This window comes from Equus przewalskii, chromosome 22, assembly GCF_037783145.1.
Source record: "Equus przewalskii isolate Varuska chromosome 22, EquPr2, whole genome shotgun sequence".
Lineage (NCBI taxonomy): Eukaryota > Metazoa > Chordata > Mammalia > Perissodactyla > Equidae > Equus > Equus przewalskii.
Window position 1 is genome coordinate 18,854,468 of NC_091852.1, and position 14,296 is coordinate 18,868,763.

Here is a 14,296-nt window from a genome sequence, read left to right on the forward strand (position 1 = left end):
CGAATTTGCCCTCCTTGCAAAATACAGACCACCAAGCTATGAAAAATCATGGCACTGCTGAAGAAACTTATATCAAGAGAAAGTCTTTGTCTGATATCGACCTGAAACACTAAAAAACAGCCCAATGGTTCCTGTCCTTCCAGCTAAGTTTTCTGAGCTCTAACTTTAACTCATCTGCCATCTTCATCTATGAAACTATTATAACTAATCCCATCATACCCATGTTTAGCTCAAACACAGTAAGTCTAAGCTTCCTAGATCACCCATCTTCACTAGGATATCATCCCAATGTTGCTCTTTATCTTCAATTTCTCTGAATGTTCTCTCTTCTTGTTCTAACTAAAACTTGGCTATTCCTGAAAGACACTTCTCACTAGAGCCCTCTCAAGTTGGTGACATTTTCCTGCCATAATCCTTCAGAGTACTTCAGGACTCAGAGCTGGGGAAGATGTCCTCATTAGTCCCCACTGTACTACTTCTTCCATTAACTGAGCCCCACTTCAGTTCTTTTGAAGACCATGGGATCAGACTTTGCCACCCATTATCTTTGTTGTTATGTTAACTCTCTCTCTCAAATCCTTCCTCACCCTTTTTATTCATTGATGACTTGAGCATCTGACTCACTCTCTTCCTCTCCATTATTATTCGGTAATCATGGGACTTCAACACACAAACTGAAAATCAATCTACCTCTTTGGCCTCTGTGTTCCTTGACTTCTTCAACTTGAACCATCTTTTCCTAAACCCCTCCTTAGCCACTTTACTATGGTTATACTCTAATCACGTAAATCACCAAAAGTCATACCACCTTTGAAAACTGTATTTCCACAATCCTACTCTTTGATCACCATTTCCTTCCCTTCCATTTTACTTAATATGATATCCTATTCCAACTATCTTTTGACCCCATGGGGTCCTGCCATCCACTGACCCTATTCCTTCTTCACAAACCATCATCCCCTTCATTTCTTTCCTTAACCTGCTGTGAGGTTTCACAGTCCAGCACTAGAACCACTCCCCCACAAAGACCTCTTGACCTTCCAACCATTCCTATGTCACATTAGCCAGGAAAAAGCCCAGTCCTTATTTAACCTAATTATACACCTTCTATCTATCTATATGTAAGCAACTGAACTAATTGGAGAAACTCTCAAAAATAGATATGACTTTAAATTCACAACCACAAAACTTAAACAGGCACTCAGAACTACCAGGCAAACTTACTGCATTTCTCTAATAGATGTGTGCTCTCATTCTGAGATGAGCTCGTATCTTTTCCTCCTTCCTCAGTCCTTTATTGCTGCACGCCCTCTACACACTCAGCTAATGACCCTGTCTCACACCTCATTAACAGCACAGTTAAAATCAGAGTACTCTGATAAGACTACTTTTCTAGTTTTCAAATCCATCCCTCTCCCTCCGTGTGTACTCACTCTGCTTTATCTTGTACAATGTAAGGAGAGTCCTTGCAGCTACCTAAATCTAACACCTCCAAGGCTACTCCAAGCAGTGTTTCTCAAATTATATATGGTGAAGAACCACTTTTCAAAAAATTCTAAGCCATAACAAATCAACTTTTATCAATTACAATAAAATATTAATAATCATTATCCAAGAGAAATGAAAGCATGTGTTCATACAAAAACTTGTACAAGAATACTCATGGAAGCTTTACTGGTAATAGCCCCAAACCAGAAAAAACCTAAATGTTCATTAACAGGTGAGTGGATAAACAAATTATGATCTCAAGAATAGTGAAAAAAAATACATTAAACAGAACAAAAATTAAAATAAATGTATTAAAATTTGTGGGACACAGCCATAGCGATAAGAGGGAAATTACAGACATCAAAAGGATAATAAGAGAATTTATGTACACATATATTGGAAACTTAGAAAAAATGGTCCAATTTCTCAAGAAACACTACCACAACTCATCCAAAATGAGAGATTATTTGACTAGCCCTATAACCATCAAATAAATTGAATGTGTAATTTTAAAACTTCCCAAAAAAGAAATCTCCAGACCCAGTGTTATGTGAGAATTATTTAGAATGTTTAAAGAAGAATTAACACCAATTCTACACATCTCTTCCAAAAAACAGAAGAGAACACCTTAGCTTTTTCATAAAGCTAGTTATTACTCTGATAGCAAAAGCAGACAGTAAAAAAGAAAACTACAGAATATCCTTCATGAATACAGATACAAAAATCCTTTAACTGTTAGCAAATAGAATTCAACAATATGTAAAATGAATTGTATATTTATACACCCAACCAAGCAGGGTTTATTTCAGGGATGCAAACTTGATTTGATATTCAAAAATCAATGTAATCCACCATATTAACAAAATAAAGATGAACATGTACAGGATCATATTAATAGATGCAGAAAAAGCATTTAACAAAATTCCAACACTCACTTATGATAAATACTCTCAGAAACATAGGAATAGAGTATAACTTCCTAAACTTGATAAAGACCATCTATAAAAAACCTACAGCTAACATTATACTTAATGGTGAAAAACTGAATGCTTTCCTCCTATGATCAGGATCAAGGCAAGGATGTCCACTCTTACCATTCTTATTCAACACAGTGCTAGAAGTTCTAGCCAGTGCAATAAGGCAAGAAAGGAAATAAAAGGCATACAAATCAGAAATAAGAAATAAAACTGTCCCCATTTGTACATGACAATGATTACCTATGCAGAAAACCTGAAGGAATCAAAGAGAAATACTAAGCTGTAATCCAACAAAACACAAAGAGATTGCGTATACTGAAACCTACACAATGCTGGTGAAAGAAATGAAAGATCTAAATAAATGAGACATGTCATGTTCATAGATTGGAAGACTCAACATGGTAAAGGTATCAATTCTCTCCAAATTGATATACACATTTAATGCAATTCTTATGAAAAATCCCAGCAACATTTTTCTGTAGATACAGAAAATATTTGGATGTTATGAGGTATGGCAAAGTAAGAAGCTCTGAAAATCCTCTCCACCATAAAAGCAATGAAAACACTCACAAAAATTGTCAAAATTAATATTTTCAGAACTCTGGAATTTAACAAAGGCTTGCAACAACCCAGAGAGTTTATTAACAAAAATGTGTGAATCTTGGTAAAATCAACAAGTTCTGTGGCATTTTAATACACCCTATTCCCACTCTCCTCTCCTCAGTTCCATGGCAGCCTTGAAAACCAACAGCCCACAATCATAGTGAAATGAGCAGCCTAGCAGCCACTGGAGAAGTCAGAACAGGATTAGGGCTCTTTCATATTCTCATTCTCAGAGAACTGTCATTATTTAGCAGTTTCCTGGAAAATCTTACTTGCAAGGCTTGTCTTTATTTGACCTGACTCCAGAGCCTGCTCACTGCAAAACACTCTTTTCCCTGGAGGCATCTGTCAAAGAACAATCAGTGGCAACTGTTCAGCACCACAGCTAGCTGCTGAGGAATAAGGGCTGAGACAAACAATAAGCTAACCAAAAAACTTAAAAGGAAAAGCTGGAGAATAAGAAACCCACAGGAGGCTCTGGAAGCTCCTGGGACTCTAAAAGGCCACATGCATGAGTAGGACTGTGTACATGCCCAGGGCCGTGCACATGCTCCAGAAAGACTCAAGGAGGTCTTAAGCTCTCACAGAGCCTCTGTGCAAAGACTGTTTCACTTTGACACTCTGTACAAACAGGAAGTGAAGGTCAAAAGAGAGTTGTGAACTAGCAGTGGAAATTAACCAAAGTGTTCAACAATTCAGGGAGCATTTACTCACAAAAAATGACTGAATCTTGGTGGAAAGTGAAAACACTGTCCAGCTGTGTTGGTGTGACCGAACATGCATGCAGACATCTTCAGCAAAAACTGAGAGACAGACTGGTTCCAGTCATTTTAAGAAATATCTGTCGAATTAGCTGACCACTAATCTAACCAAGCAGAGAGTTCAGTAGTCACATACAACAAATACAGACTTCATAGAATTAATTAGGAAAGTAACAAAAAAAAAATAACCCAGCAACAACAAGCCTAGGGGAGAGGAAAATGACTGATTTCTGAGTTGCCACATCGTGCTATTCAAACTGTCCAATTTTAACAGAAAATTACAACACATTCAATGAAACGAGAAAGTATGGCCCATAATAGGAAAAAAAAGCAGTCGAAAGAAAAAGTCCCCAAGGAACCTGAGTAATAGACTTAAAAAACAAAGATTTTAATACAGCTATTTATAATCTTCATGAACTAAAGGAAACTACGTCTAAAGAACAAAGGAAAGGAAGAGAATGATGTCTCATTGAATAGAGAACATCAATAGAGATAGAAATTATGAAAAAACGCCAACTAGGAATTCTGCAGTTAAAAAGTACAATAACTGAAATAAAAGATTCACTACTGGGGCTCAACAGGAGATCTCAACAGGCAAAATATAGAATAAGGAAACCTGAAGATACGTCAATTGAGATTATCTAGTCTGAAGAACAGAAAAGGAAAAAAAATGAAGAAAAATGAAGAGAATGCACGACGTCATCAAGTACATCAAAACACGCATAATAGGAGTTTCAGGAGAGAAGAGAAAGAAAGCGGCAGGAAGAATATTTAAAGAAATAATGACCAAAAGCATCCCAACTTTTATAAAGACATTAATCTGCACATCCAAGAAGCTCAATTAATTCCAAGCAGGATAAACTCAAGGAGATTCACATCTAAAAACTTCACAGTTAACTTCTGAAAGACAAAGAGAATTTCAAAAGCAAGAAAAAAGTAGCTTATTATGTACAAGGGATCCTCATAAGATTAACAGCTGATTCTTCATCAGAAACCATGGAGGCCAGAAGGAAGTGGGATGTCATATTCAAATTCAAAGTGCTGAAAGAAAACCAAGACTTCTATATGCAGCAAAACTATCCTTCAAAAACAAAGGAGAATTTAAGACATTCCCAGATAAACAAAAACTGACAGAACTTGGCACTAGAAGACCTGCCCTACAAGAAATACTAAAAGAAGTCTTTCACGACGAAATGAAAGGACACAAGACAGTAACTTCAATCTCTAGAAAGACATAAAAAGCACCAGTAAAGGTAACTACAGGTATACCTTATTTTATTGTGCTTCACTTTACTGTACTTTCCAGATACTTCATTTTTCACAAGACCCTCTACCAGTAAAAAGATTATAATTCACTGAAGGCTCAGATAATGATTAGCATTTTTTTGCAATAAAGGATTTTTAATTAAGTTATGTACATTACTTATTTAGACATAATGTTACTGCACACTTAGACTACAGTATAGTGTAAATATAACTTTTATATGCACTAGAAAACCAAAAGATTCATGTGACACTTTATTGCAGCGGTCTGGAACTCAACCTGCAATATCTCCAAGGTACGCCTGTACACAGGTAAATATAAAAGATAGTAAAAACGTATTTGTTGTCTATAACTCTTCTTTTCTCCTATCTGATATAAAAGACAACTGTTGTAGCATAACAGAAATATACATTTGGTCTTTGTCCCCAGTTCCTGGCCCAGAGTTCTTAAAACTCTTAGAATTTCCTGAGTGACAGGAACGTCTTTTGTTATTCACATCAAGCCCTTTTTGACAATACCTGATTTCATGCTAATATGATTCCTGGCAGGGCCTCTAGATAGCTTCAGGATAGAGACTGGTTGCCCAAAGAATCAATCAAATTATTAGAGGGTTGGAACTTTTAACCCCAACCCCTGCCCTCCAGGAGGAGAGAGGGACTGGAGATTTGAGTTCAATCACCAACAGCCAAGAATTTAATCAATCATGCCCATGAAATGAAACTTCGATAAAAACTCTTGAACCATGAGGGTATGGAGCTTCTGGGTCAGGGAATATGTTGATATGGTGGGAAGGTGAGGTGCTCAGAAGGGAATGGAAGCTCTGTGCCGCTCCACTCCCTCTATCTTGTCCTATGCACCTCTTCCATTTTGTTGTTCTTTAGTTGTATCCTTTATAATAAACTGGTAACTGTTAAGTATAACGTCTTCCTGAGTTCTGTGAGTTGTTTTAGCAAATTCTGAACCTGAAAGGAGGGGTTGTGGGAACCCCTGAATGTGTAGCCAAGTCAGACAAAAGTCCAAGTAGCCTGGGGACTTGAGACTGGTGTCTGAAGTAAGGGCTATCTTGTGAGACTGAACCCTTAACTTGTAGTCTGCTCTAATTCTGGGTAGTATCAAAATTGAATTGAATTGTAGGACACTCCATATGTGTCAGAGAATCAAACAACTACTGTTACAAAAACAAAACTGTATAAAGAAATAATTATAAAACTGTGCTGATAGGCTTATACTGATTAAAAAGATAATTTGCAAGATAATAACAGCACAAAGGAGGAAGAAGAGAATGGAGATATATGAGAGCAAAGTTTTGCACACTACTGAAATTAAGTTGGTATTAATATGAACTAGATTATTATAACTTATAATGTTAATTATAACTCTAAAGGCAACCACTAAGAAAATAGCTCAAAAAATACACAGTAAAAGAAACAGGGGAATTAAAATGGTACAACAGAAAACATTTAACACAAAAGAAGGCAACAATGGAGGAACAAAAAAGTCATAGGACATACTGAAAACAAATTAGCAAAATGGCACATATAAATCCTACCTTGTTAGTATTTACATCAAATACAAATAGATTAAACACTCCAATTAAAAGGCAGAAATAGGCAGAATGGAAAAAAGACTATGATCCAACTATATACAGTCATGTATCGCTTAACAACAGAGATACATTCTGAGAAATGTGTCATTAGGTGATTTCATCGTTGTGTGAACATCACAGAATGTACTTAAACCTAGATGGTATAGTTCACTACACACCTAGGCTATATGGTACTAATCTCATGGGACCACCGTCATATATGCGGTCCATCGTTGACCAGACCATAATTATGCAGTGCATGGCTGTACAGTTTACAAGAAATATATTTTAGATTTGAAGACATAAATAGGTTTAAAGTAAAAGAATGGAACTTTACATAATCAAACAGAACTCTTTATTTCCCCTTTCCTAGCAATCCTTAAGTCAGTAGAAGGCACTACTATCCATCAATTGTGAAGTCAAAGAGTTGGATGTGATGTCTGATTTTCCCATAATCTTTATTATCTACTCCCTGAGCAAATTGTGTTGGTTAATTTTCTAAAGTTGTTTATCAACTGCTACCACCCTAGTTCAAGCCACCATTCTCTCTCGCCTAGACTACTGCAACAGCCTCCTAACTAAACTCTTGGCTTTTATTTTTGCCCCATACAGTCCATTCTTCTTAAGGCAGTCCAGAGTGCTTTAAAAATATATATGAAATACTTTTCTCGCTGGCTTAAAAACTTCCTCTCATAGATTCTCGTTGCAGCTAAAATCAAATTCAATTTCCTTTCTTTTTTCTTCAAGGATCTATCCAAAATAGTCTCTGCCTACCTCTCATAGCTGCTACTTCTCAGGAACCCAAGAGGACACTGGGGCAGGATTGTCAAAGTGTTGAGAAAAAATAATTTGTAATTTAGAATTCAATATCCAGCCATGTTAATATTCCAGAGTGAAGAGTAGAAAAGATACTTTCCAACATACAAGGACTCAGAAAGTTCATCACCCAAAGAACCTGTGTAAAACACCTATAGAATATATCCAGGAAGAAAAAAAAAATCTGTACCTCCTCAAAAGAGGGAGCCAGAAGTGTAATATAAGAAGTAATATGATCAAATAAGCCAATAAAACATATTATTAAGTCTAAATAAATACAGACAGTAAAAAATACATTTTAAATAACTGACAAGTAAAATTTCTGATGACATTGACATGGAGTGGAGGAACAGAAAATAAAAGCTTGCTAAGATTTTCATCTTAATTAAGCGGAAGAAAAAAACACTGATTAACTTTTTTGTTATTTAAACTTTAAGAGTAATGAGTAGAATAGGCTTAGAATATATAACTTAAGAAAACCTTGATCAACAGCAACGGAAAGTAGAAAGGGAAGCAGGAGGAATCAAACAAAAACAATAGTAAACAGAAAACAACGGTAAAAGTGAACTGGTTAAGCTCCTTCACTATATTAAAAAGTGTGTCACACCAAATTGAAAAAAAAAATTACAAAACAAAACCCAGGATCTATTATCTACAGCAGATAAAATAAATCAAAACATGACACAAGTAGTACAAAACAATAAAGCTTTAAAACCTGGGAAGCAAGAACATAATTAGAAGGAAAAATAGACAAATCTATCCTCACAGAAGGAGCTACTGACACTTTAAGAATGGCTAAGTCAAGTAGGGAAAAAAAATAAGGAAGTAGAACATCGGATAATATAATTACAGTAAGCCTGCTATACATATACATAAAACTACACCTAAAGACAGAATTCACATTCTTTTTGAATATATGTAAAACGTGTACAAAACCAAACATAAAAGTCCAAAAGAGGTCTTAAAAAACTCTAAAATAATCATAAAGTCCTCATTTATTAACCATAAAGCAATATAACTGGAACTCTACATTAAAAAAACTTAAAAATTCCATTATCTATAGAAATTAAAACAATAAGAACTCCTATATAACCTGAAATGAATAAAAGCATGAAAATGAGAATTATAAAATCTTGACCTGAAAAACAATAAAAGCACATATCAACACATGTGAGATGTAGCTAAATGATAATCAGAAAAAAATTTATATCCTAAAATCTACCTACTAAAAATTAAGCTAGAGGGCTGGCTCAATGGTGTAGTGGTTAAGTTAGCATGCTCCACTTCGGCAGCCCAGGGTTCACAAGTTCAGATTCTGGGCCTGGACCTACACACCGCTCCTCAAGTCATGCTGTAGTGGCGTCCCATATACAAAATAGAGGAAGATTGCCACAGATGTTAGCTCAGGGCCAATCTTCCTCACCAAAAAAAAAAAAAATGAAAGAAAGAAACATTAAGCTAAAAATTCAAAAATTTATAAAAGTGATAAACCCTGGCAATTATAAGGGAAAAAAAGAAAATATTGGTCCAAGGAGTATTAAACTACTTAAAACATCAGCATAACATTGAAAGAACCAGCTAAAGATGGACTAAAATAAAATTTTAGGCCAATCTCACATGATGCAAAAAATTCTAAACACGAGATTCTCTATTTGAATCCAAGCAATATACTAAAATATCAAGTAAGATTTATGACAGGATAGCAAGGATGATTCAACTTTAGACAACCTATCAACCTGGTATTCCTGTCTGGGGTTTTAAAGGTGAATCTTTATGCCTTTTCCCTCCTAAACTCTAACTAAATAATAGAAATGGAGTAAAATGGGTTCAATCCCACAAGGACAAAAGAAATAAGGGAGGAGACATCAGCAACTGGAGAATTCAATAAATATTCAGAAGATAAAAGACAGCAGAGGGAGAACTAATTTAGCAGCATATTATAGGAACTATGGTGCAAAAGGGAGGTCAAAGAGTAAGGGACAAGAGCTAACTCTTCTAAAAAAAATTAATCCCAGAGACTCTTAGAACTAGCAAATGTCAAGTATAAAAGACAGTACATATTTAGTAAGACTTTTGCAGAAAAAGTAATTTTTTATGTTGGAGGAAGTAGAGTGTGGCACTGGGAGTTACTTCTGAGTTCCTTAAGTCATTTAATTTTGTTGAGCCGCTATTTCTCCACCAGCAGTTTGGATATAATAATGATTGCCCGGTACATACTTTACAGGGATCTGGAGAAGGAAGATTTTGCTATAAATAAATTAAAATATTGTTGAGCCTTCAAAAAAAAAGACATCACATAACAGACTTACCCCTACCCTACCTCCCACCCCACTGCCTCCACGCCCCCTCTATACACACACCCTGAGCACATAACACTGGCAGCCAAGCTTCTGCCATGGAAATTTAAGGTTCATCTTAAATGAGAGGGGCCTGGGACTTGAAGATAAACGCACAAAAAAAAGGAGTGAGGCTGACAACTGGGAGATTAACACAAAGCTTCAACCACCAAGGAATGCCTCACGTTATGTAACTACCCCAAGACAGGTGATTCAAAATTGTTTCTGAATGGTCCTGGAGAATAGAACCCCACATAATTTGGGGATTGGTTAGTTAAAAAGTCCACTTTCTTGCCCAATCATCCTAAAATAATTTTGCCATCAAGCCCCACCTATGTACAAAGAATTTGTAATCAGCTTTTTAATACCCTATTCTTAACATAAACAGAAAAAATCCCTTATAATTTAATTTCTGCTATTAAGATAACTAAATCCAATTTTACCATTACCCTATTAAAAAACTACAGCTACTCAGCTACAATGACCATAAGGCATATCTATGAGTAGTTTTGAGCAATTCTTCCCAATTATCCACTGGGCAACTGCTATACTTCCAATCTTAGTTTCTCTCACAGAGACAAAAAAATAAAGAATGAGGAGGATTTTAGACAATTCCCAAACAAGAAGTTGTCTCGTAATCCAGACCTGAACATAAAAGTTAGGACAAATTAGCATAATAAAAATTTCAATACAAAACCTTACATGTTTATCTTTCCTTTCTATAACATCTTGCCTTTGTTTGCATTTTTGAGATGTCTCCTTAATATCCGTTGCCTGCAAGATTGAACCAGAAGACGGGAAGTTAGTTAAAAACTCAAGCAAGCCAGTGATGTGGCCCCACCCATGCTTTTCCATGATCTCTTTCAAACCAAACTATTATATTTGTTTTGTTACCATCAATAACTAAATTTGGTAATTGTCACCAAAGATACTAACAGTTATTTGCAAAACTGTTATTAAACTGTATTAAAACTGTCATAAAAAGTTATTCCTATTGATATTAAAAATAGCTGCAGCAATATGCATACATATGTTTATCTGGTCACATTTATTTTCTTGTGTTATTTTATCTGATCATAAAACCAATCCTCCAGGATAGCAGGGCCCATAATTTAAACCATTCTCAAAATAATCTCTGACTCCAAAATCTCCCCTAAAGGTGAAAAGCCATGACCATAAAAAATTTAGTTATATTTTCAAAATAGAGAGAATATTCTATATGCCATTGTATTATTTATTCTAAGAAACATCAGGCTTTCTCTATCACCCTCCTCCGAAAGGGCAAATAATTACAAAGCAGATAAAAAAATTCACAAAAAGTGAGGTTCAATGTTTCTAAGAATACTACTCTGAATCCTCTTTTAATTGAAACAATCACATTTCATTTTTCTCTTTTTATATCCTGCAATTTCTATAAAGTAGTACGCTCGAACAGTAATAACCAGCACCTTGAAAGCCCTGTGCTGGTAGGATTCTTAAAGAATTTAAGGAGCCAAAACTAGAAGTAAATCTACAAAATATTTTAAAAGACCTGCAAAATATTTTCTGTATTTGCTAAAATAAAATATAGGAAATCCAAAATTGAACCAGAAGAGCACCTTCTCTTTGATTCGAGCCTCCAAATTGTGCCGCTGCTTTTCAATTTCTTCTATCCGAAGTGTCATAGGAATCTGCCCTTCTTTAAGTTTTCTGACCTCTTCCTTCACTCGGTCACGAGCTAGTTTTACTTCTTCATATTCCTGACGAACATTTTCATATTCCTTGCAACAAACACAAAAAACAGAAGTTAATGCACTACTAGCTTAAACTAACATGTATACTAAAATCAAGGTACAGTCAGAAACCAAACCTATGAAAAGACTATTTTGACATCCTTTTGGCAATCTATTAACATAAAATCTGTCCTCTGAAACAACTTCAGAAAGAGTAAACACTAACATAATGATTCACTAAGAATCTTGATTGATACTCACAGAGCATTCACCTCTATCACTAAGCTGGACTCTCTGACTTCCATCTCTTCCTGTTTCTAAAACTTATACCCTAATGGCTACTAAAATGAGGTTGCCCTCTAGTCTCCCAATAAAGAAGAGACACAAGAATGTATCAAGAAGCAAAAGAAACTGTTACGAAAAAAACACAACAAAAGGAAAATGGGTCAAAAAGAAGTATGCCAATGAAAATGATGCTTGTCATGTCAGAGGAATTAATAAATATTTGCTAAAAAAAACAAGTGGAGTGCTAAGAGAGCATATAGTAAGAATGAAGGGATGAAGAGAAAAGAACACAAACATTAGCATAAATCGAAAAAAAGGAAAAAAGTTGAAATCAATCTTAGAAAGGGGAAACGAAAGACTTCAGAAGACAAAGATAAATTAGGTTCAAGAATAATGAATAAAGGAAAAATGTAATCAAAACAAACTGAAGAAAGAAAAAAGTTTAAGAATAATGGAATTATGGGACAGGGTAGGGTAAAGTGGGGGTGGGAGAAGGCAACAAACACAGCCACTTATTTTTCTAATCTAATAATTATTTCCATCCTAACCTTGGAACAAACATTATAAAACTGTTTTATTTCGTCGCAGCTATTGTAAAGTAATGCATTGAGGGAAGTGAATCTTTGGCCCAAACTGTGGTCTTAAATAATAAAACATATATCATGCAGTGATCAGAAAGAAAACAGTTGCCTCAGTAAACTTATAATGCATATGAGTAGAAGATTCCAGTTAATATTCTTCAGCTACATCTGTAGCTGAAGTCAATATCAGTGGCACACTCCAAGCAAATTCTCAGTGACCTGAGAACAAAGATTTAATTTTTACACGTGCGAATATTTTTAGTTCATTAACATTTTATAAAACAAAACTATATGTTGAGGACTCAAATCTGGAAGAATTAAGAGCACAGGCTTAATCAAGTGTTATTTGTTATATAATAATAATAATAACATAGCACAGCTATATGACAATAAAAAGTAAGAAAGATAAATTTTATTATGTATGATATATAAAGGAAAAATGAACAAAAGCGCTAATTTGAATTACTATTCAAACTAATTAATGTCTTCTTTATAACTTTTCCGCTACTTAAAGAATTACTATTTTTGCCTCTAATAACTAAGACTTACCACCCATGGCCTTTTTGCTTCAAGCATCTCAATCAAATCTAAATGTCGCTTACGTTCATAGAACCTCTCCACATCTTGTTTATATCTTTCATTCCTCTGAATCATTTTCTCCAGATATTCAGTTTTCTCTTTGCATGAGGTCTAAAATAAATATTTAATAATTAGTTTAACTGAAAAAAGACAACAGGTCAAATCTTTTAATAAAAAATGTACAATGCTAGCAAAATTTCACAATAAAGAATTCCATAGGAGTTCTTAAGAACTGTGTAAAATTAACGTGCACACCTGAGTTCCTGCCTAGGCTCGACAATCTATTAATCACAGGGCTGTGAGGGAGGCCTCCCACCTCTCTGAGCCTGGACTCTTCTTGCTTAAAGCAAGAGAGATACCTGCCCCATTCCCCTCCAGGGTGGAAGCACTTCAACTTACTGCAGATGAAAGTTCAACAGAAGCTATACCATGACATACAAGTCAAGGTAGTATGATTATGATTATGTTATGCAGCATGTTATGAAGGCCCATGGCTTAAGGAAATGAGATAGAGGAAAGCTAAAATTCAGCCTTTATATTGCGAATTAACAAATGCAAATACACAGTGAGAACCTAGCAGAATACGTGCTTGTTTGCTTTCAGAGGATGGCAGGTAGTTTCCATGAGGGTTTCAGAGGGGAATATTAGATTGTTTGATGTGGGGAAGCCTAAAAGGACTGACGGAGTATCTGAAGTATGACAAAATAATTACAACTCTTTTGGTCATTCACTCTGAATAAGTATAACAAACATATTAAATTATAAAACATATTATCAAGTATGACAGAGTTTAAGAGAAAGCATTTGTTCACAAGATTTCTTATTACAAAAATTTACTGAATTTATTTTAGTTGCTGAGATGTGGAAAATGATTCATTAAATAAAACATCTTTTCAAATGATATGCTATAAAAGGACATCTTAATTTATATGTTTATTAAAGGTGACAATAAAAATTCAACACTGCAACTAAATGTATAGTTCTCTTAAAAGTCTACCCTCATGCAACTGAAAAAATATGAGAACTGGTTCAACAGAGACGTTATATTAACAGCTACATTGGTACCTGCTGCATTACCAAAAGCCTTACAGAGTGCCCGGCACATGGTAGGTGTTTAACAAATACTGAAAGAATAAAATAATAATAATGAAACTTCCTGAGAAAAAAAATACTTTATAATTCTATTATTGGTGCCTTAGAAATTCAATTAATAACATCTATTTAACAAAACAATAGTCAATGTTTTCAAACTTTACATTATCGTATCCATTCTCACTTTTTGTCACCTAATTTAATTAATGTCAGCGAT

General features: G+C 34.9%; 1 protein-coding gene and 1 long non-coding RNA gene across 9 annotated transcripts in view; one reads left to right on the forward strand and one right to left on the reverse strand.

The window, feature by feature from the left end:
* LOC139078687 (uncharacterized) overlaps positions 1-14,296 on the forward strand; it is a 110,841-nt gene that overhangs the window by 78,104 nt on the left and 18,441 nt on the right. The window lies entirely within an intron of this gene.
* The window catches only part of SMC5 (structural maintenance of chromosomes 5), an 82,213-nt gene that overhangs the window by 43,640 nt on the left and 24,277 nt on the right, over positions 1-14,296 (reverse strand). For all 8 annotated transcript variants that reach the window (XR_011531704.1, XR_011531705.1, XR_548638.2 and 5 more), the window contains exons 6-8: positions 12,958-13,098; positions 11,429-11,590; positions 10,533-10,604 (exon numbers count right to left, since the gene is read on the reverse strand). Coding sequence is in view for 2 of the 8 variants with exons in the window: in XM_008543753.2 (XP_008541975.2) it covers positions 10,533-10,604; positions 11,429-11,590; positions 12,958-13,098 (375 nt within the window). In the remaining 6 variants the exon portion in view is untranslated. The remainder of the gene's footprint in view (positions 1-10,532; positions 10,605-11,428; positions 11,591-12,957; positions 13,099-14,296) is intronic.